The sequence below is a fragment of the Carcharodon carcharias genome, chromosome 13 (genome assembly GCF_017639515.1).
Source record: "Carcharodon carcharias isolate sCarCar2 chromosome 13, sCarCar2.pri, whole genome shotgun sequence".
NCBI classification, from domain to species: Eukaryota; Metazoa; Chordata; class Chondrichthyes; order Lamniformes; family Lamnidae; genus Carcharodon; species Carcharodon carcharias.
In genome coordinates, this window is record NC_054479.1 from 88,255,027 (window position 1) to 88,282,936 (window position 27,910).

The 27,910-nt window shown below is 43.4% G+C and overlaps 1 protein-coding gene across 1 annotated transcript in view; it reads left to right on the forward strand.

Annotated features, from left to right (window-relative positions):
- Window positions 1-27,910, forward strand: part of bcat1 (branched chain amino-acid transaminase 1, cytosolic) — a 73,910-nt gene that overhangs the window by 41,107 nt on the left and 4,893 nt on the right. Inside the window, exons 5-10 of the mRNA XM_041203515.1 lie at window positions 682-801; window positions 1,763-1,926; window positions 9,434-9,576; window positions 22,684-22,769; window positions 23,275-23,415; window positions 26,348-26,422. Coding sequence (XP_041059449.1) covers window positions 682-801; window positions 1,763-1,926; window positions 9,434-9,576; window positions 22,684-22,769; window positions 23,275-23,415; window positions 26,348-26,422 — 729 coding nt within the window. The remainder of the gene's footprint in view (window positions 1-681; window positions 802-1,762; window positions 1,927-9,433; window positions 9,577-22,683; window positions 22,770-23,274; window positions 23,416-26,347; window positions 26,423-27,910) is intronic.

Below are 27,910 nucleotides of genomic sequence, written 5' to 3' on the forward strand. Positions count from 1 at the left end.
TGTGGGTCTGGAATTACATGTAGGCCAAGCCCCGGGCCAGGTAAGGACAACAGATTTCCCAAAGGGCATTAGTGAACCAGATGGGTTTTTACAACAATGTTAGACTTTTAATTCCACATTTTTATTAAATTTAAATGGGATTTGAATCAAGGTTCCCCAGAGCATTACCCTTGGTCTCTGGAATCTTAGTCCAGTGACAATACCGCTACGCCACTGCCTCCCCCTTGTTTATCAAGATTGCACCCCCAGCAGGACACTGTTCTCCCCCCCCTTGTTCTACTTTCCCCATTAGAGGAAATGAGCTCTCTGTAGCTAACCTGCCAAATCCCTTTGTCATTTTATACACCTTGAATAGATCCTAAACTCAAGATCTGAGCATTAAATCATTTACAGCACAGAAACAGGCCATTCAGAACAACTGATCAGTCATCAAAGACCCCCTACTCTTCACAAGAGGTTTTTACATCATTATCAAGCCTATTTGTAGGAGTCAACTGCAGACTGTAGTACCTTCAGTCAATCTGTCCATTCTTTGAAGCAATCTTTGGTGAGGTTGATGAGGCTTTCATTTATATTGAACATTAATATTTCTGGCAGTGGGTTGGCTAATTTTGATGATTTTTTTTACTGCTTAGTTCATACACCAAATGAATTTTGTCTGAAAACGTCTTTCCTTTACAGAGATTTGATCCCAAGGAGCTGTTGGAGTGCATCAAAAAGCTGGTGGAGGTAGACAAAGAATGGGTGCCTTACTCAAAATCTGCCAGCCTCTACATTCGCCCAGTCTTCATTGGAACAGAGGTGAGAACACCTGGTCCAGTGTGTGGCTGTGTGTTGGGTTGTGTGTCTTTGTGTTGGGGTGGATTTGTTTGTGTTCAGGTGTCTGTGATTGTGTCGGGTTGTGTGTAGGTGTGTGTGTTTGTTTTGGGGGGGTCTGTGTAGGGGTGTTTGTGTGGGAGTTGTGTTTGTGTTGGGGTGTGTTTGTGTGGGGACATGTGACTGTAGGGGTGTGTGTGTTTCTGTGGGGATATGTGTTTATGTGGGGGTTTGTGTGTTTGTGGAGTGGGGTGTGTGTTTGTGGAGGGGTTTGTGTAGGGTTTGTGTGGAGTGGGGTGTATGTTTGTGTGTGTGCGTGTGCATGTGTAGCCTCCCTCAAATGCCCCCATTCTACATTGGGCACCACCAATGTGATCTTCCCCCCACCGTGTGTTCCATCCCTCCCTGGTCTCTCCGTCAAGACCCCCACCCCCCTCTTTCCACTCCACACACCCACCCCGAGACCTCACCTCTTTGCCGCTGTGAGCCTCCCCACACTTAACTGGTTCTGGACTTTGGGATGTGGAAGCTGGGGACTACTTGCAGTCCCAGCCCTGGCCACTGCTGCTACTGGCGCTGCTGGCACTACACAAGTGGTAACCAATCAGATTGGGCAGCAGCTCTCTAAGGTGGGGCTTCTGCCTGAGTGAGGGACAAGCCCTGTCTCCAATGCCAATTAATGCACCTGAGAGCGTTAAATGGTTCATGTCCACTGTGATCATTGGAGATGCCTCTTTTTTTGCAGGCCCCAATGATTTTTCTCCTGGGTGTTGCTTGTAACAGTTTCTTGTTGATTAATCCCTAATTCCTGGAGCCTCCAGGATAATCCTACAGGATTGGCAACCCTGGATTAGTGGCCAGGGAGAGATGGAGGAAGTTAGACTGCTGTTAACTACTGTGTTTTAGCTCCTTTTGATTAGGACTAACCTTCTGATTTGAATCAAAGCCTTCCCTCGGGGTGAAGATAGCGACCAAAGCTTTGCTCTACGTGATCCTCAGTCCGGTTGGTCCTTATTTCTCAACGGGGAGCTTTTCCGCTGTGTCCCTCTGGGCAGATCCGAAGTATGTCCGAGCCTGGAAAGGAGGAACGGGAGACTGCAAACTTGGAGGGTACGTAAATCACCAGGAAACAGCCTGCATCCAAACAACACTTGAGGTGTCTGGCAAAAGGAGATGCGGGGACACCTCCTTTGCAGGTCCCCTGTGCCCATCGGAGATAGCCCCCACAAAAGTCATGCCTCCCTCCCTTTTAACTCTTCCTCCCGTGCTCTCAAATCTGGTCCCCCAATCCCCTCACTCCCCTCACCGGAGCCTGAAGTCCAATTTAGCTCCTCTTCTTTGGGTTCTGGCTGTAGTCCCAGCAGTGGCCACCACTTGAACCTGGTGCTGCTGGGACTACAGAGCTGCTAGCCAATCGGATTGGCTGGCAGTTTAAGAAGGACTTTCTCCCCAGCTAGGGGCGAAAGTCTTGCCCCGAGCCAATGAACGACCCACCAAGCGTTAAAACAGCTGCAGGGCAGCTGGTTTCGATGGGGATGCATTCCCTGCTGACTCTTTGGGTGGCGAACCCTGCCTATAGGATCTTTCTCAGACTGAGAGGTCAGATGAGGCCTTGACTTAACCCCATCCAAGAGGCAGCACTTCTTCAATACTGCACTGGGAGTGCCAGCCCTCATCATGAAGTGGAGAATTCATTCATTGAGAAGTCATAATGTAGTTTGAGTGAGAAAAGGTCATAAACTACACAGCTCCAGCTGAGTCCTGATGTTGTTTAATTATCTCTTGCTTTCAAAATACATTTTCAGGAGAGCTGGGGTTTGGCCTTTGAACAAGTATTTTGTACCTGTCTTCACATTAGAAGACAGAAAAAGCATCCCATGAATAGTAGAAAACCATGGAGTAAAAGGGAGGAAGAACTTAAACAATCAGAAAAGGTATTAGGAAAGCTAATCGGACTAAAGGCTGACAGGTTACCTGGACCTGATGGCCTGCATCCTTGGGCCCTAAAGGAAGTGGCTGCAGGGATAGTGGAAGCATTGGCTATAATCTTCCAGCAGATTGGAAAAGCACAATATGTAACACCACACTTCAAAGAAGGAGGCTGACAGAAAGCAGGAAACCATAAGACAGTTAGATTAATGTCTGTCATTGGGAAAGTGCTAGAATTCATTATTAAGCAGGTAGTAGCAGGACATTTAGAAAATCATAATACAATCAGGCAGAGTCAACATGGTTTAGGTTTTGTGAAAAGAAAATCGTGGTTGACAAACTGATTTGAATTCTTTGAGGATATAACAAGCAGGGTGGATAAAGAGGAGCCTGTAAATGTGTGTTTGGATTTCCAAAACATATTTGATAAGATGCCATATAAAAGGTTACTGCACAAGATATGAGATCATGATGCTGGGGCTGATATGTTAACATGGATAAAGGTTTGGTTAACTAACAGGAAACAGACAGTTAGGTTAAATGGGTCATTTTCAAGATGGCAAACTGTGACTAGTGGAACCCCACAGGGATCAGTGCTGTGGCCTCAACTTTTCATGACTTGGATCGATTGAATTGTAGCCAAATTTGCTGATGATACAAAGAAAGGTAGGAAAGCAAGTTGTGAGGAGGATACAAAGAGTCTGCGACAGGATATTGATAGGTTAAATGAGTGGACAAAAATTTGATAGACAGTATTATTTGGGAAAATGTGGTGTAGTCCACTTTGACAGGAGGATTAGAAAAACGGAACATTATTTATTTGGAGAGAGACTGCAGAATTCTGTAGTACAGAGGGATCTGGGTGTCCTTGTATATGAATCACAAAGTTAACAAGCAGGTACAACAAGTTATTAGGAAAACATATGGAATTTTGGCTTTTATTACAAGGGGGATGGAGGATGAAAGTAGGGAAGTCTTGCTACAACTGCACAGGGTGTTGAGGAGACCGCCTCGAGTACTGTGTACAGTTTTGTTCTCCTTTAAGGAAGGATATACCTGCATTGGAAGCAGTTCAGAGAAGGTTCATTAAACTCATCCCTGGGATAGAGGTGTTTGTTTTATAAGGAAAGGCTCAGCAGGCTGGGCCTATACTCATTTGAGTTTAGAAAAATGAGAGGTGATCTATTGAAACATAGGATTCTGAGGCAGCTTGACAGGGTAGATTGTAAGGATATTTCCTCTTGTGGGGAATCTGCAACCAGGTAGCACTGTTTAGAAATAAGGGGTCTCCCATTTAAGACGGAGATGAGAAGGAATTTCTTTTCTCAGAGGGTCATTAGTCTGTGGAATTCTCTTCCCCAGAGAGCAGTGGAAGCTGGGTCATTGAATATATTCAAGGCCAGTTAGACAGATTTTTGATTGACAAGGGAGTCAGGGTTATGAGAGGGGCAGGCAGGAAAGTGGAGTTAAGGCCACAATCAGACCAGCCACGGTCTTAACGAATGGCAGAGCAGGATTAATGGGCTGAATGGCCTACATCTGCTTCTGTTTCTTATGGCCTTATAATTTTATTATCTTAGGTTCCTGCTGTTTTCAGGAGTTCGGGTGCAGTCTAACAAAAGGGAATAAAAGGGAATTAATTCTGAGCACTGCACATCAGGAATGATATGTTGGTCTTGGAGTGAGTGCAGTGTAGATTCACCAGAATGATGCAAGGGCTGAATTATGAGTACTATTCCCTCGTGTTTAGGACATTAGGGATATTTTAACTGTGTTACTCACGATGATTAAAGGATTTGATAAGGTAGATAAAATCTATTTCCTCTGCCGGGGGACTCCAAACACAGAGCATTACCTCAAAGTTAGAGCTCAGCCATTCAGGATTTCTTCACACAAAAGGTAATGGAAATCTGGAACTCTCTCCCCCAAAAACCTAGTGAAGCTAAGGAGCCAGTTGAAAGTTTCAAATCTTGAGACTGACAGATTTTTGTTGGCCAAGGGTATTATGGGTTATGGACCAAAGCAGGTAAATGAAGTTAAGATACAGATCACCCACAATTTGGTTCAATGGCGGTACAGGCTCAAGGGGCTGAATAGCTTCCTGCTGTTCCTATGTACGAGGCTTCCAGCATTTTGTATTTATATGGGAATAAAGGGGAAAAAAAGTGTTTTGAAAGGCAAGTTGGCCCAGAAACATGAGAAACACTGCAGAGGGAAAAAAAAGAGGGTAAATGGGCCACCACTGTGGGAGAGAGAGAGGGGGGCCATGTTGAGCAAAAGGGAGAAAGAAAGAGACATCTAGTGGCAGGGGATGGGAGGAAGATATTGTAGCTAAAAGGATGAATTTAAAAATTCTGTCCTTCAGAGCTGATGCTGCTGTTGTGAGTAAAAGCCATTCGAGGCCTCTCAAGCTGACAGCACCTCGATAGCTAAACTCCTCCGCCGCACTCAAAGATTTGGCATGTTGTCCTTAATGAATATGTTGCTGATGTTTTGCAAAGACAAGCTTTTTCACTTTGGTTGGGGGAAGGAGTGAATTTACAAATGCAAATGTTGGTTAATGAGCAAAGCTCCCTCGTCAGCTAATATTTCTAATGGCACCATGACTGAGTTTTCATAGGGAACTAGTGACTGACTGCATTGTAATAGTGATGTGCCGCGGTCACACTTTATATTTGGGCTCTGTAGAAAGGGGCTGTAGACAACTTCACCATTTGTCTCAAGGCAGTAGGAATTTCAAATGTTCGGTTTAAAAATTCAACACCCTTCAATGTGTTAATTTTGCTTTAATTGATGTGACACTTGTTAAATTTGAAGAAGTTAATTGCTTGGCTCAATTAGCATGTCTGGCCCTAATTCTTTTACTGTACATCCTCCTCCCTATTAAGTAATATAACTTACTTTAGCGAGAAGCATTGGCAGTTTTCCTTTTACGAATAAAATGTATTTGTTTTCAAGAACTTGGGCATAGCTCTTCATTTCTGTTTCACTTGGTTTCTCACAAAGCTCAACTGATATTGGATGGAAAGAGTTCCTTAAACTAGGCAAAGCAAGAGGGAGATGAAAAGGGAGAGAGAGATCAGGAAACTAGGAGAACTTGCCTGCTCTTCTTCAATTCAGTAATGTGGGATCTCTCTCATATCCACTTTAACAAGGAGGCAGGAGTTCGGGTTATCACCTCATCTGAAATACAGCACAGCCGACAAATCAAGCACTCTCTCTCTAATACTCTGAAATATCAGCCTGGATTTATATATTCAATTCTTTGTGTGAAGCCACTGCCTTATAACACATTTTTTTAATTCATTGGATGGGGGCATCACTGGCTAGACCAGCATTTATTGCCCATCCCTAATTGCTCTTGAGAACTGAGTGGCTTGCTCACCCATTTCAGAGTCAACTGCATTGCTCTCTACATAAGGGGTCATATGTAGGCCATGGAAAATTTCCTTCCCCTTAACATTAGTGAACCAGATGGGTATTTATGACAATAGACGATGGTTTCATGGTCTTTGTTAGACTTCTAATTCCAGATTTTTGCTGAATTCAAATTTCACCATCTGCCATGGCAGGATTTGAACCCATGTCCCCAGAGCATTACCCTAGGTCTCTGGATTATTAGTGACAGTACCACTATGCCAACCCCCCCCTACATAATTCCAGAGAGGTCATCTGAAAGCTGTGTTTGACTGCATCTGGAGTATTGCGTGCAGTTTTGATCTCCCTATTTCAAAAAGGCTATTCTGCAATTGGGAAAGGGTGCATGGGAGCATTCACATGTTAATGTGGGAATATAAGGGAATGTCAAGTAACGAAAGGTGGACTAATCTGGGTGTTTGTCTCTTGGCAAGTGAAGACTGAAAACCTGTTCAAAGTTTCACAAATAGAATCCAAATAAGCATTTCTGCCATGGACAGAATTTAAACACAAGGGGTTATATTTACAAAATAAAGACAGCAAAAGGAAATATGAAATGTAGCAACTTTTTTTTACAAAGTGGGTGGTAAATATGTGGGACAGATTACCAGCACAAGTGGTGGAAGAAGAATCCTTACTGGGCTTTAGAAAGGAAGTTGACAGCTTCTAGACCACAACCGGGATTTAGGAATTGAGGGAAAAGGGAATAGAGGGGTATGGGAGCAAGTGGGTAGAGGTCATAAGAATAGCAGGCTCGAGTGGAGCACGAACACTGACATAAATCAGATTCAGTGTAGTTATTTAAATGCACTGAGGGGATACTGTGAATCAGTTGGCTAGATGCTTGATGCTATACTGACCCAGAGACAAGAGTGCCAGCATTGAACCAGGCTGATGTGGAATTGCATTGAGTTCCTTCACTAGGAAGTTGCCAGTCTCAATATTTCCATGGTTCCTTTACCAACCTTGCCCTGCAGTAAAACAAAAGACTTGCATTTATGTAGCATCTTTCATGATCGTTGGTCGTCTCAAAGCGCTTTACAGCCAATGAAGTACTTCTGAAGTATGGTTGCTGGTGCAATGTAGGAAACATGGCAGCCAATTTGCACACAGCAAGCTCCCAGAAAAAGCAGGATGTTAATGATCAGATAATCTGTTTTGTGTGATGTTGGCTGAGTGATAAATATTGGCCAGGACACCAGGAAAAACTCCCTTGCTGATCTTTGAAATAGTGCTGTGGAATCTTTTGTGTCTACCTGAGAGGACAGACAGGGCCTCGAATAAATATCTCGTCCAAAAGACAGCATTTCTGACAATACAGCACTCCCCTCAGTGCTGCCCTGAGTGTCAACCTTGATTTTTGTCAGCTGTGATTCAGGTATATTCCATCGAAAGGGAAAGGTAGGGCAAACAAATCCAGAGCTCCCTGGATGAAAAAGGAGATAGAACTTAAGATAAAGAAGAAAAAGTGTGCTTATGACAGGTATCAGGTAGAAAATACAACTGAGAACCAAGTAGAATACAAAAGGTTCAGAGGGGAGTTGAAAAAGCAAATAAGAGAAGCAAAAAGGGGTTATGAGAAAAGACTGGCAGCCAACATAAAGGGGAATCCCAAAGTCTTCTATTGGCACATAAATAGTAAGAGGGTGGTAAAAAGAGGAGTACGGCTGATTAGGGACCAAAAAGGGGATTTCCACATGGAGGCAGGGGGCATGGCTGAGGTGTTAAATTAATACTTTGCATCTGTCTTTACCAAGCAAGCAGATGCTATCGAGGCCACGGTGACAGAGGAGGAAACTCTGTCACTAGGAGGGTTCAAAATTGCTAAGGAGCAAGTATTGAATAGACTGTCAGTACTTAAAGTTGACAAGGCACCAGGACCAGATGAGATGCGTCGAAGGATATTGAAGGAAGTGAGAGTAGAAATTGCAGGGGCACTGGCCATAATCTTTCAGTCTCCTCCAGACTCAGGGGAGGTGCCAGAGGACTGAAGAATCGCAAACATTACACCCTTGTTCAAAAAAGGTTGTAAAGATAAGCCCAGCAATTACAGACCAGTCAGTTTAACTTCAGTGATGGGCAAGATTCTAGAAACAATTATTCAGGATGGAATTAGTAGTTGCATGGAAAAATATGGGTTGATAAGGAAGAGCCAGCATGGATTTCTAAAGGGGAAATTTTTAGGCTGGCGAGAGGAGTTCCAGTCAGGGGAGGGGGGCAGCCTGAAAATAAACCGGGTTCAAGCTTTTGGCGCCTCCATCAGCAGCCTCATTGGGCACACCCTACCCACCCCCATAAGGTCCACTTCCTGCAGGTCCTCTCTCCCCCTCCCCGGCCTTTCTACCCACCTCGACACAGCCCCTTCTGTCCATCCCTCTGCACTTCACCTCCCCTCCCCTCTCTGAAACCCCCAAAACTTACCTGGTCCTGAAATCCAGGGACTTCAGCTCTGGGGACTGCGTGCAGTCCCAGTGCTGTCCACTGCAGCTTCTGGTGCTGCAGGGACCAGACAGTTGCCAGCCAGTCTGGGGAGTGGAAGTCCCGTCTCCAGCCAATTAACCCTTGTTGGAGTGTGAAATGGCCGCAGGGCAGTCAGTATCAACGGGGATGTATTCTCCACCTACTCTTCAGATGATGGGATGGGAAACCCACCATCCTAGAAATCCTGGTCAAGGTCCAAGGTTCAAGCCCCACTCCAGGGCTTGAGCACAAAAATCAAAGTTGATAATCCAGTACAGTACTGAAGGAGTGCTGCAATTTTGGAGGGGATGACTTTCAGTGAGATGTTAAACCTAGGCCCTATCTGCCTGTTTGGCTGGATGTAAAAGATCCTATGGCCACTGTTTCAAAGAAGGAGGAGTTCTCCCAGTGTCAAAAAGTACTTCATTAGCTGAAAAGTGCTTTGAGACATCTGATGGATGGGAAAAGCACTATATAAATGCAAGTCATATTTTGGTGCTGAACCCCTTGAGTGCTACTTGAATCTCAACCTTGTGGGTCAGAGGCAAGAGAGCTTGCAACTAAACATTGGCTGACCCAGTATTACTGATTCTTCTGGACACCTGGAGCTCGTTGCACTTAGCGAGTGGAGCCAGGGCCTGTACCCAGTCTTGTCACTCCTGACTGCCAGCACCAATGAGTTGGAGCAACCCCACATTTGGCAACTGCTGCAAACCAGGGCCTGTTTTTTATCTTAACCCACCATTATGTAGGAAGAAGCACCTTTGAAACAATAAGGTTGATTATAACTCTTTATTCCCTCTTGTTTTAGAAATTACGGAGCATCACTTTCTGCACAATCTGAGGCCCTAACTGCAGGATGTCAACAGGTTTTATGGCTTTATGGAGATGAGCACCATGTAACGGAGGCTGGGACCATGAATCTGTTTCTTTACTGGATAAACGAGCATGGAGGTACCGTGATACAGAAACTCATACTCAATTCCATTTGTGTTATTGATCTTTTTTTGCTTTCCTGGCTCAATACATTGACTGATATGTAATAAGGAGGAGAAGGAATGAACTCACTTAGCGTCCTGCTAAGGCTGTCTCCAAGCACGTCACAGCCAATGAAGTACTTTTGAAGTCTGGTCACTGTCGTAATGTAGGAAACATGGCTGCCAATTTCCATACTGCAAGATCCCACAAGCAGCGTTATGCTAATTACCATGTTTTAGTGGTGTTGATTGAGGGGTAAGTATTGGCCAGCAGGCCAGGGAGAACTTCCCTGCTCATTTTTGAAATAGTGTCATGGGATCTTTCACATGCACCTGAAAGGGCAAACGGGGCCTCAGTTTGACATTTCCTTCGAAAGACGACCCTGATTAAATTGTAGCGCACCCTTAGTGCTGCACTGGAGAGTCAGTCTGGAATTTCTTGCACAGCTCTATAAAGTATTGAATCCACAACCCAGAGGTGAGAGTTCTATCACTGAGTCAAGGCTGGCACCTTAACAGTGGTGCAATTTGGTGCTTGTAGCTTGGACTTATATAGACATTGTAGCTCAGTCTTGAGGCCGCTGCCAACAGAAGCATAGATGCCATTGGAATGAGAAATTTAAATGAGAAACATACCACCAAGTTACTTTGGGAGACGTCCTTTTGAGTTGATAGCAAAGCTAGCCTGCCAGATGACCTGTGTGCCTTCTGTTGAGGATAAGTGCACGGCATGTATAAATTGAAAGGAAAGAATATAAGAAAGAGTAACGGTAAGGTGATCTAAAACTCTATATGGAATCAATTAACTTAATAGCTTGTCATTATATGAGGAACTGGAGGAGGCCATTCAGTCCCTCAAACCTTTTACCACTCAGATCGTGGCTGATCTGTACCCCAAATCCATTTATCCACTTTGGCTCCCTATGCCTCAATACCCTTACATAAAAATAATTGAGATAGAACTTGCGATTGGTGGGTAAGGTGTTTCCAGTTCATTTTTATATAGTGAAGGAGATGGAGTTTACCCTGATCTCTTTATACAGAGGAAGTTCTCATAATAAAACCTATTCCTTGCCACTTGCTGGTTATCTTTGGTGCACTTCCTGAAATGTATTCATCATTAACATTCCCAAAGCTGAAGCATCATAACGTAAGTAAAAGCCAGTTGAATTCTATGAAGCATAGAGGAAGTTATCCCTCTCCATTCAGCTTTAAATTATCACTTGTGGCTGTGCCTATGATAAAAATCAGCTTGATCCTCCCCAGTCAGCTGCAGCAATATATTCTCTAATCTAACAGCAAAGATTTTAGTGAAAACCTTGCAAACTGAATTAATAAGGGATGTAAGATAAGCTTGTAATTACCTCAGAGTAGAAAGGCTCTAACTAGTTACAGTAATACAGAGATTAATGCTATGTTCCGTTTCTGTTAGCAGAATGCTTTCTATGGCTTAATTAGCAGTGTGTGAGAATCATTTTTAACCAATGCAAATGTGAAAGGATTCTAAAAGAAAATAACTGTTCAGATCTATTCGAGGGTTTGTATGATGTCTAGCTCTCTAGTGTTCCTGCAGTGAACAGGGAGATGCCTGAAGTTGTTTATTACAACAACTTGCATTTATATAGCACCTTTCCTGACCTCAGGATGCTCCAACGTGCTTAACAGCCAAGGGGGAGCTTAATTTGAAGCGCTGCTTTAAAGCATTGAGCATGGCAGATGATTTGCGCACAGCAAGATCCTGCAAACCTCAATAAGATAAATGATGTTTGCCTTAGGGTACGTCAGTAGAGTGATTCCCCGTTCCCTGGGTCTTTTCTATGTGGAGATGCACGGTGAGGGGAAGGTGAGACAATGTGATGCGAATCCCTGGAGCTGTTCAGTGATATTCTGTTGGGCTTGGGGATGGTTAGTTACATGCCTGAATAATGCAGCTCCAATAATTCGCAGGGGCAATGTACAGCACAGTGCTCCAGCACCCATGTACCACGTGAAAGGGAAATTTCATTCATTATCTTTAAAGGTTCTCTTGAACCTTCCAATGAAATATGGTGAACTATGACAGCATCGCCTTTGTGGAGTCCTTGACTGATGCCATTGTTTTCATCCCTGCCACAAACCTCGTTCCTTAGAGACTGATTCCACCCCCCTCCCAGCCTGAGGCTGAACCGGACTGTTCACAACCCAGACATCCTAAATGACCCTGGGCTGAGCTGCTAACCTAATAGCCTCTCCATCAGCAAGACCACCTACTTCTATCTCCCAAACACTGGCCTCTCATCTCTGCCTCAAACTATCTGCTTCTAAAACTCCCATCCATGCTTTTGCATTGTACCTCACTGTTCCAGTATGCTCTTGGTCAGCTTCTCATCTTCTGCCTTCCATAAACTTGAGCTGATGTGAAGCCCCGCTGCTCATTTCCTAACTCGAACCAAGTCCCACTCACCATCACCCTCGTGCTCATTGACCTAATTGGTTCCCAGTCCCTGAGCACCTCAGTTTTTAAATTCTCTTCTTTGTTTTCAAATCTCTCCATGGTCTTGCTCCGCTCTATCTCTGTAGCCTCCCATATATCTACAATCCCCTACAATCTCTGCATTCCTCCAACTTTGACCTCTGATGCATCCTGATTTTCTCCCTTCTTCCATTGGTGTTTGTGGGTTCAGATGTCACGGCCCTAAAACTGTAGCATTCCCTCCCTAAACCTCTCCATCTCTCTACCTTTCTATCCCTTTTTAAGGCACTACATAAAGCCTACCTCTTTGACCAAACTTTTGACCACTTGTCATAATATCTCCTGATGTGGCTCAATATAAATTTTTGCCTGATAAGGCCTTGGGATATTTTATAACACTAGTGCCATTGTGTAATTGCAAGCTGCTGTTATTATTGCCTGACACTTTTATAAAGATACTGATCTGTTATTGATGACCATGCTTTCAGCTATCAAGGGCCTAAGTTCTGGAATATACGGACAAATATGTGAACATACGAACAAGGAGCAGGAGTAGGCCATTCAGCCCTTCGAACCTGCTCTGCCATTTAATAAGATCATGACTGATCTGACAGTAACCTGAAATCTGCATCCCACCTACCCCCCAATAACCTACCACCCCCTTGCTTACCAAGAATCTATCCACCTCTGTTTTAAAAATATTCAAAGACTCTGCTTCCACCACCTTTTGAGGAAAAGTTCCAAAGACTCATGACCCTCTGAGAGAAAAAATTTAGTCTCATTTCTGTTTTAAATGGGTGACCCCTTATTCTTAAACAGTGGCCCCTAGTTTTAGATTCTCCCACAAGGGGAAACATCCTCTCCACATCCACCCTGTCAAGACTCCTCTCCCTAAACCTCTCCACTTGCCTAGCTCTCTCTCCTCTATTAAGGTGCTCATTAAAACCTTGTTCTTTGATCCAGCCTTTGGACATTGGTTCTAATATCTCCTTAGGTGACTTGGTACCAAATTTTGTTTGATAATGCTCCTGTGAAGTGCCTTGAAATGTTTTTATGAGGTTAAAGGCGTTATATAAATATAAGTTCTTGTTGCTTTACCAAACATGGCCAGGGACATCAGTGACATTTAGCTTTGGATCTGTTCAGAGCGATTTGTTTTGTCCATGTAAAGGGCAGCTGACATGTACATGCACATTAGAATAGAAAAAAGGGAGATATCTATGTTCAACCATCCGTAGTCCCGGCAGAGATTGAATACATCTTAATTGAAGCCTGAATAAGCTGAATGTATTATTGTCCCTTATGGGAAAACAAGTGTATCTTATTTAGTACTTGCTATAATGCACTAAGCTAGCTTGACAATATCTTGTCCCATAGTGCCATGAATGTTATCACTGGAATAATCCTTTTGGGATCTGCACATTTCAAGCATCTATCTGTCAAAATCTGAATACGTAGCAGCATTACCGTGGTCTATACAGTACTCTGAGGTTAGATTTTGAAAAGGTTCTACCATATTGGAGCAGTCAAGTCCGGTGCAAAAGCATGGATGGGAGTTTTAGAAGCAGATGGTCTGAGGCAGTGGTGGAGACGGGCAATGTTAGGGAGCTAGAAGTAGACGGTTTTGCTGATGGAGAGGCTATTAGGTTAGCTCAGCCCAGGGTCATTTAGGATGCCTGGGTTGTGAACAGATCGGTTCAGCCTCAGGCAGTGGCCTGGGAGGGGAATGGAATCACATTTATCATCCTATTGGCCCAACTATTAGAATAACATTTCAGGCTCAATGCCCAAGTGTTTTAAGCAAAATAAAAATAAAAAAGCCTTGTGTAATTTGAATTGCAAACTAGATATTTTCATCTTTTGCTCAATCACCAAGAATGCCGACTTCCATCTCGACAACGTGGCCTGTCCCCACACGTGCTCCGGCTCCATTGCTGCTGACTCTGTCATCTTTATCTTTAGACTTGATTATTTTAATGCTTTCCTGCCTGGCCCCTCATTTTGCACCCTCCATAAACCCGATCTCGTCCACAACTCTGCTGCTGTTATTCTAGCTCGCACCAGCAGGCTCCCACTCCAGCAATGCCTCAATTTTTAAAATTTGCATTCTTGATGATAAAATGACAAGCCTTAAGGCTTTGTGCTTTAACATGAGGAGCATTCGCAATAAAGTGGATGAATTAACCACGCAAATAGATGTAAACAGGTATGATATAGTCGGGATTACAGAGACAAGGCTGCAGGGTGACCAGGGATAAGAACTGAACATCCAGGGGTATTCAGTATTTAGGAAGGACAGACAAAAAGGAAAAGGCGGTGGAGTTGCATTGCTGGTTAAAGAGGAAATTAACGCAATAGTGAGGAAAGATATGAGCTCCGATGATGTGGAATCTGTATGGGTAGAGCAGAGAAACACTAAGGGGCAAAAAACGTTAGTGGGGGTTGTATATAGACCTCCAAACTGTAGTGGTGATGTTGGGAATGGCATTAAACAGGAAATTAGAGACACATGTAATAAAAGAACATCTGTAATTATGGATGACTTTAATGTGCATATAGATTGGGCAAATCAAATCAGTAACGATACCGTAGAGGAAGAATTCCTGGAGTGTATACGGGATGTTTTTCTGGACCATTGAGGAACCAACGAGAGAACAGGCCATCCTCAACTGGGTATTGTGTAATGTGAAAAGAATAATTGGCAATCTAGTTGTGCGAGGCCCCTTGTGGATGAGCAACCATAATATGATAGAATTGTTCATCAAGATGGAGAGTGACATCGTTGATTCTGAGGCTTGGGTCCTGAATCTTAAAGGAAACTACGATGGTATGAGACGAAAGTTGGCTATGATGGATTGGGAAAGGTTACTTAAAGGGATAACAGTGGATTGGCAATGGCAAACATTTGAACAGTGCATGGGTGAACTGCAACAATTGTTTATTCCTGTCTGGCGCAAAAGTAAAACAGGAAAGGTGGCCAAACCATGGCTTACAAGGGAAGTTAGAGATAGTATTAGATGCAAGGAAGAGGCATACAAATTGGCCAGAAAAAACAACAGACCTGAGGATTGGGAGCAGTTTAGAATTCAGCAAAGGAGGACCAAGGGATTGATTAAGAAGGGGAAGATAGAGAATGAGAGTAAGCTTGCGGGGAACATGAAAAACTGACTGTAAAAGTTTCTATAGGTATGTGAAGAGAAAAAGATTGTTGAAGACAAATGTAGGTCCCTTACAGTCAGAAACAGGGGAATTTATAATGGGGAACAAAGAAATGGCTGACCAACTAAATACATACTTTGGTTCTGTCTTTACAAAGGAGGACACAAATAACATACCAGCAATGTTGGGGAACACAGAGTTTAGTGAGAGGGAGGAACTGAAAGAAATCAGTATTAGTAGGGAAATGGTGTTGGGGAAATTGAGGGGATTGAAAGCCGATAAATCCCCGGGGCCTGATAATCTACATCCCAGAGTACTTAAGGAAGTGGCCCTAGAAATAGTGGATGCATTGGTGGTCATCCTCCGAGATTCTATAGACCCTGGAACAATTCCTACAGATTGGAGGGTAGCTAATGTACCCCACTATTTAGAAAGGGAGGCAGAGAGAAAGCAGGGAATTATAGACCAATCAGCCTGACGTCGATAGTGGGGAAAATTCTAGAGTCCATTATAAAAGATTTAATAGCTGAGCATGTGGAAAACAGTGGCAGAATTGGACAGAGTCAGCATGGATTTAAGAAAGGGAAATTATGCTTGACAAATCTACTGGAATTTTTCGAAGATGTAACTCATAGAGTTGATGAGGGGGAGCCAGTGGATGTGGTTTATTGGATCTTCAGAAGGCTTTCGACAAAGTCCCACATAAGAGATTGGTGTGTAAAATTAAAATGCATGGGATTGGGGGTGGGGTATTGAGATGGATATAAAACTGGTTGGTAGACAGGAAACAAAGAGTAGGAATAAACGGGTCTTTTTCCAAATGGCAGGCAGTGACTAGTGGGGTACTGCAGGATTGGTGCTGGGACCCCAGTTATTCACAATATATATTAATGATTTAGATGAGGGAATTAAATGTAATATCTCCAAATTTGCAGATGACACAAAGCTGGGTGGGAGGGTGAGCTGTGAGGAGGATGCAGAGATGCTTCAGTGTGATTTGGACAAGCTGAGTGAGTCTGCAAATGCATGGCAGATGCAGTATAATGTGGATAAATGTGAGGTTATCCATTTTGGTAGCAAAAACAGGAAGGCAGATTATTCTCTGGCTATAAATTGAGAGAGGGGAATGTGCAACGAGACCTGGGTGTCCTTGTACACCAGTTGCTGAAGGTAAGCATGCAAGTGCAGCAGGCGGTAAAGAAGGCAAATGGTATGTTGGCCTTCGTAGCCAGAGGATTCGAGTACAGGAACAGGGATGTCTTGCCACAATTGTACAGGGCCTTGATGAGAGCACACCTGGAATATTGTGTGCAGTTTTGGTCTCCTTATCTGAGGAAAGATGTTCTTACTGTAGAGACAGTGAAGTGAAGGTTTACCCGACTGATTTCTGGGATGGCGGGACTGACATATGAGGAGAGATTGAGTCGATTAGGATTATATTCGCTGGAGTTCAGCAGAATGAGGGGGGATCATAGAAACCTGTAAAATTCTAACAGGACTAGACAGGGTAGATGCAGGAAGGATGTTCCCGATGGTGGGGGAGTCTAGAACCAGGGGTCACAGTCTGAGGATATGGGGTAGACCATTTAGGACTGAGATGAGGAGAAATTTCTTCACCCAGAGAGTGGTGAGCCTGTGGAATTCGTTACCACAGAAAGTAGTTGAGACCAAAACATTGTATGCTTTCAAGAAGGAGCTAGATAAAGCTCTTGGGGGGGGGGCAAAAGAGATCAAAGGGTATGGGGAGAAAGCGGGAGCAGGCTATTGAGTTGGATGATCTGCCGTGATCATAATGAATGGTGGAGCAGGCTCAAAGGGCTGAATGGCCTACTCCTGCTCCTAGTTTCTATGTTTCTATGATTTTAAATCCCTCCTCGGCCTCGATACTTCCCATCTCTGTGATCTCTTCCAGCCCTATAACCCTCTGAAATATCAAAAACAGCAAGCGCTGGAAAAGCTCATCAGTTCTGTGAGCTTCTGTGGAAAGAGAAACAGAGTTAATGTTTCGAGTTTGATATGACTCTCCTTCGGAACAGAGGAGGGGTAGAAATATGATGGGTTTTGTGTTGTTGAGAAAGGGAGGACGATGCAGGTGGACAAAGGGGAAGTTCAGGCAAAGGTTAGAGGGTGGGGCAAATTAAATACCAACTATGTCATGGAACAAGAAGCAAAGGGTGTTAATGGTAGTAGTAAAGAAATAAAGCATTGGTCCAGAGTAGGTGTTAATAGCAGAATAAAGGTCAGCTCTCTCTAAAAGCAAAAGCATAAACACAACATACAAACTGGCCTCTGAGATATCTGTGTTCCTCAAAATCTGGGCTATTGCATATCCCTGATTTTCAACACTCCACCATCGGTGGCTGTGCTTTAAGCTGCCTTGGACCCATGTTGTGGAATTCCCTCCCTAAACCTCTCCGTCTCGCTCTCTCTCCTCCTTTAAGTCGCTCCTTAAAACCCACATCTGACCAAGCTTTTTGTCACCTGTCCTAATACATGGCTCAGTGACAAATTTTGTTTGATAGCCTTCTTGTTAACTGCCTCGGGGTGTTATACTGTAAAGGGCTAGATAAAGGCAAGTTATTCTTTTAAAGCAAATTCCCACAAGAAGGCTGGATCATTCATCGATGTTGTCATCTTGACTGTGTTTTCTCAGCTAGTAGCAGAGAGATGACATGTCTTCTATGTGCTGAAAGTTTATTTCAAAGAAATTGAGAAAAACTGTTGTCACTTTTAAATCCCAACACTATAATTTTCCATGTGTGTTATGATGGGATAAATCATTGACAATATTTCACAGTGAAGAACGTATCCAAGTAACAACACTGATGGATAATTATAATGACTGCTTTGGTGACCCTGTGGCTTCATTCATTGAATTGTAAAATTTTATATACACAAGGAGGCCATTTGGTTCATCATACTAGTGTTGGCTCTCCAAAAGACATTTTCATTTATTCCCATTCCTCTTCCTCATATCCTTTTGATTTTTCTCTTTTTAAAATATTGACCCATTTCTTTTTTTAAATACTGGTGTGGATTTTGCTTCCACTACTGTTTGTAGTGAGGAATTCCAAGTCCCAACCACCCTATGTGTATGGAAAAACAAATTCTCCCAATCTCCGAACCTCGCCCATCATTATTTTGATCAGGATATAGAATTTGGGCCCTCTAACTCCTAACTCCAACCACCATGGTTTATCCAGTTTAACTACCATGGGAAAGCAGTATCAGTGTGCCTGCTCTCGGCGTTTGCTCTGCTAAGATCTGCCCCCCTTAATCCTCAGGGCAGATTCTGAAAAATGGTCCAAGAAAGCAGCTTGTTTTAGTAGTGTTGCTGTGACGCAAGCTGAGAAGATTCAGCTTTGCCCCAGTTAGTAAGTCAGGAGGATGTGGATTCAAGTCCCATTCTTCAGACTTGAGCACAAAAAGCTAGGCTGACACTCACAGCGCACTACTGAGGTTGTGCTGCACTGTCAGAGGTGCTGTCCTATGGATGTTACATTAAACTGAGACCTCATCTACCCTCTCTGTCTTCTCCTCCCACCCTCCCTCTCATGCTTTCTTTACCCCTCTTTAAGCCTTTCTTTCTCCCTCGCTCTTTCTGTCTCTCACTCTTTATCTCTCGCTTCCAAGGATGAGTTTCATCCACTCTGGGATTGTGGGTCCTGAAGTGACTCAAAAGTCCAATGCTGATCTGCACACTCTGCCACATGGGGCAGGCAGTGTTTGATGAGGTGGCTGGGTGGGATGCTTGGATTTTTGTCTGCTTCCTCCACTGTTTACATCGGCTAGCACCTGGGCCTCTTGGAGACGTTCGAAATGGTTGGCATCTTTGCGGATTCTTCTCCTCTAGTTTGGTCGGTCTCAAGCAAGACATTCCCACAAATCGGTGGGGATGTTGCATTTCTTCAAGGAGGCTTTGAGGATGTCCCTAAAATGTTTCCTCTGCCCTCCTGACGAACACTTGTCATGACGAAGCTCGGAGTAGGGAGTTTGTTTTGGGAGTTTTGTGAAAGGCATGTGGACAATGTGGCCCGCCCGACGTAGCTGATTAACAATAACCAGTGCTTCGATATTGGGCATGTTGGCCTGAATGAGGACACTGATATTGGAGAGCCTTGTCCTGCCATTGAATTTGCAGGATTTTGCGGAGGTGTTGCTGGTGATATTTCTCCAGGGATTTAAGGTGTCTGCTGTACCAAGAGGATGCCTTAAGATGGAAGCACCCTCTGAAGACTTCTAAAGTTGTGAAGGGGGAGCCCAGCTGATCCCATGGCTCTGAGTGTGGGTAGCTTAAAGAAGGTGGTTATTGCCCCACCCATATTCCTCCCCTTGCCTCCCCCAGGCCTACCACCAGGTGGCTGTCTCAGTCAGGCTTTGGCCTCAGTTGGGGCCCATCTGTCATTGGACAGATCTGTCACCAATTTGCCCTCAGGTGGGGGCTTAATTGATCTCAGTTAGCTACCCATTGCTGCCGGGCAGTTATCTGGTGCCAGTCAGACTCTACTCCTGTCAAGGTTGCTCGAAGGTGTTATTGGGGATGTGTCCAGGTGCGAGATTCTCTCGTTTTGCTCCCAATTCCACCTCCAGAGCCATCACAGTGGGACGGGAAAAATTCAGCCCAGAGTCTCCAGGAGTTTTCTTTGTGACGCAAAGGTTAGTGCAGGAGGCAATGTAAACAAACCATTTACGCCATTTATCAATAGTTCTGTCTCTCTCATAAAACTATTTAGAATCATACTGATTAAACTTTGAAAAGCATCTGGTGAAGAATTTAGTATAGAGAGCAATTCAAAGGCTGTAAAGTGCTTTGGAACATCAGGAGTTTGTGAAAGGCGAGATGTGTGAACATAAGCCGTCTTCCTTTCTGATTTCCTATGTGAGCCTATAAATTATCGGTGGTGCGTTACTCTTGGGTTAACTTGTTATTGCTAGTGCTGAGTGTAATGGGAGAGTAAAACTGATTTGTACTCCAGGCCTCCTGCAAGAGCTCAAACATTCAATTGATCAGACTAATGTTTGACTACAATAGTACTTCACTCCCACAGAAGCTGCTCCCACTGCTGTAACATAGGTGTGAGAAGGAAATCCGAGGATTGGAAGATAGGGGATAAAAAGAGGTGTTTATATTAGGACGGAACCCACACTAAATGAAAGAGTGAGCCAGACCGACTCTGATATTCACTGAGCATGCCGTATGGATATCAGATGCCATGGAGAGCTGTGTGTGAAGGAGGAATGTATAGTTCTTGAGTGCCTCTTGGGCATCTTTCCCCCTCTGCCTGTCACAAGAAACCTGCTGCATGGTGCAACAGACTAGTTTGATGCAATACCTTGTATGTCAGCTCAGCTCAGCATCACCCCTCTCCTGCTTTCTGCTGCCAAGTCCAGTGCTGCTGGAACACTGAGTTACAGGCAATTAATCTGGAAGGTGGAATAGAAAGCTCAGTGTTAACTGTATATTAGTTGAGTGTTTAACTGTATTCAGGCGGTGGGCATAAATTGGGGGTTTACTTATGCTTCTATAAATAAGAGCAGACTGAATCTGTGGGTGTTGGATTTGAAGTTGCATGTTTTTAATGTGTTTCTTTGTAAATGATAGTTTATAATTGTGTAAAGATTGGCTCCGGTTCTATCCTTCATTGCCAGGTTATCTAAGTGTAAAATTAGTTTTATTTATAACTGAAACTCCAGCTTTCCCTGTGCAGCTTCTCATTGAATCTTATAGTAAAGAAGGAGGCCATTTGGCCCCTCATGCCTGTGCCTGCTCTTTCCCCATAGCCCTTCACATTTTTCCTTTTTAAGTAAAGATCCAGTTCCCTTTATAAAGGCACTGAATCTGCTTCCACCACTCTTTCAGACAATGAGTTCTCCCGGAAAATCTGTTCCAACCGGATGAGGTGAATGCATCATGCTCACATGGTGATGCAAGAATAGTGGAGGATAAGTCCCCCTCCTTAACTGTCCATCCTCAACCCTTAACATTAGTGTCACGGTTGATTTGAATGCATTTGCAGCGGCTGTTGGTTCCAGGACCATCAGTGGTATCAGCAGCCCCGTTCTCCAAACTTACTGCAGTCAATGCTGAATTGAAGGGGGATTAAAGCTGTACACTGATAACAATTTCCAATAAGAAATGCAAAAAGCAAGTACTGTTCAAACAATGAAGCAGCTTTGAACTATAGTCGCTGTTGTAATGCAGTGGCCATTTTGTGCATAGGAAGGTCCCACAAACAGCAATGAGGTAATGACCAGATAATCTCTTTCTAATGTTGGTTGAGGAATTGGTCAGGATGTGGAGGTAAAGCCCCCTGCTTTTCTCTGAGCAATGCCTTTTGATTTCTTACAACTGCATGAGCGGGCAGACAGGTCATCAGTTTAATATTTCACCCAAAAGACAATACCTCCAACAGTGCAGCACTGGGAGCCAGTCTACATTATGTCCTGCTAATTCAGAAGCTACATCATGACCTGCTAATTCAGAGGCAAGATTGCTACCATTTGTGCCAAGGCTGTTGCTTCCTCAGGTAGGGTTCCAATTGTGACAGTGTTATTTTAATAGGTGCTAAGCAGGAACTGGACTCTCCCCCGCATGGAGAGAAGGAAAAATAATCAAAGAATGAGTCACCCCTGGCCATTCTCTGGAACTTCTTGGATGCATCAAACAGAGGCCTGGGAGCAGGTCACCGCTTGACAAGTGTTGAATGGGACTCTGCTTAATGGTTAGAAATTGATATGCTGCAACCTAATCATTCATGCAGCATATTTTTCAGCTTTTAATGAACATCCTGTACACTTTTGGTTTCTTTGTGTCAAATATTGATGTGTGATAATCTGAATAGAGGGAGAAAGAATAATGGAGGGATTGTTCAATGCGTTGAAGGAGAGGAACGAGGGATTGCGCTAGTATTGGAATTGAACTCAGATTCAAAGTCCTGGGCAAGTGGGAATGTCTCAGAAAATCCTTCCCCAACACAGGAACCGGGTATCAGGGCAGCTTTAAGCATCGTGAGAAATTGAGATAATTGCAAATCAGCCAGGGTGGTGTTTTTTTCTAATGCAGTGGATCGTTAGGGTCTGGAATTCTCTACTTGATAGAGCACTGGAATAGCAACAGGTGCAGCATAACTTTCAAAAGGGAATTGAACATATACTTGAAGACATTTGCCGGATTATGGAGATAGAGCAAAGGTATGGAGCTAATTAGAGAGCTCTTTGACCGAACCAGCCCAGGTAATGCTGGGCCAGACAGCCTCTCGCCCTGTGCTGCACCATTCTATAAAATGGACCAGCGAGTGCAGGAAAACAGGAGAAACCTTGGGTGACAAACAATGCACTTTAATAAGCTGCAAGAGCAGGCATAGAATTAAACAGCTGGCTCACAGTCTACAACTGGGTACCTGTGCACGTCCTGAATCAGTGTAATAGTCTCCCTGTTGTACATGTGCTAAGTAGTCTGTTCTGTTCTCTTAGAGGAAGAGCTGGTTACACCACCGCTAGATGGCGTCATATTACCTGGAGTAGTGAGACAAAGCATTCTGGATCTTACACGCAAGTGGGTCAGTAAATATTGCTTAATGAGAGAGCATTAACTTTACTACATTCAAGTGCCATATTAACCTAACCCTAACAGCTAATTAGGTGCTCCTAATGTGACATCAAATTTGTAGATTGCTAATCCTTTTGTTTAATTTGATATGAACGTTAAATGTTAATGTAACACATATCAGAATCTCAATCTCAACAATGTTGTACAGTATTCAACATTGAGAATCAATAGCTATGATTTCCAGCTGAACAGTCAACTTAATCTGACATGTTCGTTTACATCCTGCACTTTCGTGGGGTAAATATTTGATGAGACCTGGGCAATGTTTATTAGTTTTATTTTTTAAAAATGCATTTTGTGTACCTCGTTACAACCATTCAGACTTGTCAATGTGCTTCAAACTACCAGTGTTGCATTAGTGAGTAGAAAAAAATATTTAGTAAATAACCTTAATAATGTGAAAATGGGTGAATGGGACCTGATTGCTTTTGTGTTTCTTTCGTTTTGGAAAAAAGAATGAATTCAAGGTTGAAGAGCGTTCTGTCGGGATGAACGAGCTTCTTAATGCAATCAGGAAAAACCGGGTCAAGGAGATGTTTGGCTCAGGAACTGCTTGTGTCGTGTGCCCAATAGAACGGATCTTGTACAAGGGCGAGGTGAGAAAGCAAAACAAAGTATGCAAAATTATGAGATGCCTTAAGCTCAAGGTTGAGAGGTTTACTAACCGCACCATTTAAAGCACAGCTTGGGCATCATCACCTACCCCCAAATAACCTGGTAGTAAGAGGCAGTGTGAGGGAGAGCTGGGGGACGGAGAGTTTATAATGTGTACAAAACTTCTTTCTGATCCAATATGGAAAGAATCTAACAAGAGAGGAAGCACCACTAGACCTGGTATCAGAAAATGAACCAGAGCAGATAAGATAAATAAATGTGGAATGATGCCTAGAAAGTGCTGATCCCAATGGAATAAATTTAAAAATAATTACAGAGATACTTTTATTTACAAAGCCCCTTTAACTTAACCTGGAGCACCTTGGGACTTATTTTTAACAGGTTCCAAGCCTGAAGCTGAAACCAAGACACAGAACTTTTCTTTATTGAGACAGTTTATTGACTTGTTCCGTCTCACAGCTCTCCTTCCGCTCAACCCAGTGTCCCGGCTATCCCCTATCTATATGTGCTCAGGCAATTAATACCCATCAACTGTTTCTCTTAACCTTATCAATGACATTAACAAACCTTAATAATGTAATTGATAAGACATTGATAGATTCCCTTCTTTTCTTTAATTTAAAATTTTTGAAAACAACAGGAACATTCTTTCCAAAAAAAGCTTAATCAAAAATATACAAAATTATATATTTTTTTCATATTCTTTGTTTCACATTATAGTACAACCAACCATTAACACTTCATAGGAACATTATAAAGCAAAAATTAACACCAAATCACATAAAGAGATATTAGCATATGTGACCAAAGCCTTGTGAAAAGAGGTAGGTATTAAAAGGAGTGGTTTTAAATATTCTGCAGGTTACCAAGTGGCTGATAAAGGTACCATCAAGACACTCAGGTCAATATTTGCCTGTTGCTTTAACCAAGTGATTAAAGTTTTTTTTAACAGAGCAATACAAACCTGACAAATATGATATTGAGCCATATAAGGAGAAATTAGGTCAAATGACCAAAAGCTTGGTCAAGGAGGTAGGTTTTAAGAAGTATCTTAAAGGAAGAAAGCCAGGAGGAGAGGTGTAGAGAGGGAATTCCAGAGCTGAGGGCCTAGGTGACTTAACGCATGGCCAACAGTGATGAAGCGATTATAATTGGGAATGTACAAGAAGGCAGAATTAGAGGAGTGCAGATATCTTGGGGGTTGTGGGGCTGGAGGAGATAACAGAGATAGGGAGGGGTGAGGCCATGGAGGGGTTTGTAAACAAAGATGAGGATTTTAAAATCAAGACATTGCTTGCGTGAGGCCAAAGATGCTATACGAAGTGACTGAAGTAGATCGGCTTGCTGCATTTAAGGAGGGGTTTTATGGCTACATGAGAGAGAAGAGAGGGTTATGGGATAAGAGTGGAAAAAGGTAATTAGAGCGGGAGGTAGCATGTGTGAGGCACAAACACCAACATATACCAATTGGACATAATGGCCTTTTTCTGTGCTTTAAGTTCTATATAATAAAAATTATGTTTCGTATTATTGCTCTGTCTGAGCACAATGTAAATGCTGGTTTTCCCCTTGAGCTCTCCATATCCGTTCTTGGCCTACCCAGGCCTTGCTATTTGATGAAAACGGGCGATGAGGGGCTCTCGCTTTGCCTGAGATTATTTTATAAATCTCATCCCACGCGGAGTTAAGGCCTGGAATTATCTGTTCCCGGCTGGTTGTGCTGCAAACTCATCTCCTGCCAAAACTGTAAAATGCCGGAACACCAGCAGCAATTTTCTGTTGCTTGGCAGCTTGCGACGTTCCATCCGTTAGAATGGACGGATAGGGAATCGTGAAACTGACCACGCGGAGACGGACAATTCCACCCAGCATCTCCCACTTCCAGAGACGCTGTGGTGGAAGAGGCTTCTGTACCATCGGGTTGCCCCATAGCATCTCTCGGGCACAGCACTGCTCAAAATGGCAGCAGCACTTGGTCACATAGTGGCGGCATTGCTCTCTTACTCAATCCCTATGATGGATGTAAAAGCGATACCTTTTACATTTTGTTTAGTTAGCTGTTGCAGATTTGTCACGATCACACCCCCACCCCCCCTCCCCACCCCGCTCCAGCAACAAACCCAGGAATTGTTTTTTTCCCTGAAGTGTTAGAAGTTTTTCCCCTTTTGCACCCCCTGTGACCTCTGCATCCATCTGATCAACTTCATTGCCAAGATTCGATAAGGTCTGAGTGTCTATTAGCATTTCCCTATGCCCTGACCGTCTGTCTATTATAATATTGACAAATGGCCTGGAGCAGCTTTCTGTGTCTGCTCTGATGCAGGCGATTGCAAGTACCTCTTCCCCCTCCCCCCCCCCATTTACATTCACCCCCTTAAAGTCTGTACGTTGCTGCTTTCCAAGGAACGTGAAAGGAAGCTGCTGATTGCTTTACAGCCCCCACGGTGACCCAGACCTCTAGACTATCCAGAAACACAATGCAGGCCCCGAGCTCAGAAAGGTTCTTTTAGCTACGGTTGCACCTCCTTGCGCAGCGGGAGTGTTTGTGCTAACATTATGTGCCTGCAATATATGGTGGACGGTAAAACCCCACAAGAGGTTGTAGCAGTGAAATAACACTGGAAGATTTCCTGCATTCTCCACTTTGTGTAGTTGCTAACAGATGATCAAAGCTCCTAGAAAACCTGACTTTGCCTGAAATCAGTAGAGCTTCTAAACCGGTAAATGCTGAACCTCAAACAGCCGGCATGCTTAATATGGTTTAACCAGCACCTTTGTAACTGACACCTGTGCTGATGACAGTGTTTCAGGTTGTGTGTCTGATATGGATGGCTGTCTAGGATAAGCACAGATGGTGTCAGTGGCAGGGACAGTGTTACAGTTTTACAGTTTGTTTTCTTCCTCTTTTTCCAGAATCTGCATATTCCAACCATGGAAAATGGACCAAAATTGGCTTCACGGATCCTTGAAAGCCTGACTGCCATGCAGGTGAGTGTGTAGGGCACTTCCCAGGTTACGCAATGGCTGTGACTAATACCAGTGGTTTAACAATGAAACATCACAGGATCACTGAATAAGAGGAGTGTAACTGGAAATTGGACTTAATGTAGCTGCCCGATGATTTCTATTACTGCAAGGTACTGTATCAGGTACTTGAGAAAGCACAGATTAATGATAGAATGATATAGTATAGGAGGCCATTTGACCCAGCATTCCCATGCTGGCTATTTGAAAGGGCTATCCAACTAATCCCACATGTGCCCCATACCCCACCAAACTCTTTTCCCATTGCTCTGCCGAATTTTTTCCCTTCTAGTATTTCTCCAATTCCTTTTTGTATTGAAAGCTCCCACCAGCCTTTCAGACAGTGCATTTCAGATCACAGTAACTCACTCTGTTAAAAAAAAATATTTTCTTTTGCCACCTCAGGGTTCTTTTGCCAATCAATTTAGTCTGTGCCCTCCGGTTACCAACCTTTCTGCCACTGAAAACTGTTCCTCCTTTTATTTTCTCGATCAAAATCTTTCATAATTTTGAACACCTCTTTCAAATCTTCACTTAATCTTCTCCGCTCTAAAAAGCACAACACAGCTTTTGCAGTCCCTCCACACAACTGATGTTTCTCGTCCCTGATACCATTCTACTAAATCTCTTCTTCACCCTCTGCATGAACATGTGGTTCCCAGAATTGAATGCAGTGCTCCAGCTGAAGCCTTACCTGTGTTTTATAAAGGTTTAGCATAACTCCTTTGTTTTTCTATTGACTTCCTCTATTAATAAATCCAAGCACTCCATGTAATAAAAACAGAATGTGCTGGAAATCCTTGGCAGGTCAGGCAGTATCTGTGGAGAAAGAAACAGAGCTAACAGAGCAAAGTCTACAACCTTGATCAGAACTGAAAAAGGCTAGAGATGGAACAGGGTTTCAGCAAGTGCAGAGACAGGAAAAGTGGGTGTGGGCTGGGGGAAGGGACAAAAGGGAAGATCCGTGATTGGGCAGAAGGCAGCAGAGGTTAGATAACCAAAAGGGTGATGGTGCAAGGCAAAAGGGTGATGGTAATGGGATAAGGAAAGAAACTAAAGATGGGTCTAGAGGAGGGATGAATGGGAAAACAGGATTATTTCCCATGCTGGCAAGGAACAACTTGAAGAAAATTGTTTCCCGTTAGAAGTCACACCCTAATCCCAGATCAGATCAGTGTCTGGAGGTCTGCACTGGAGTCAGCATGTCGCTATAACAGTACATTTTAGTGGATTATAAATTACTTCTAATTATATTTAAATATAATATCCCAAGACTTCCCAAAATACAGCCAATGCGGTACTTCTTGTCATGTAGTCACTGTTGTAATGTAGGAAGTACAGCAGATAGTATTCACGCAGCAAGTTCCCACAAACAGTGAAGACATAAATGACTATTTTAAGTGTTGTTGGTTCAGTGATAAACATTGACCGTGATACTGGAAGAATTCTCCA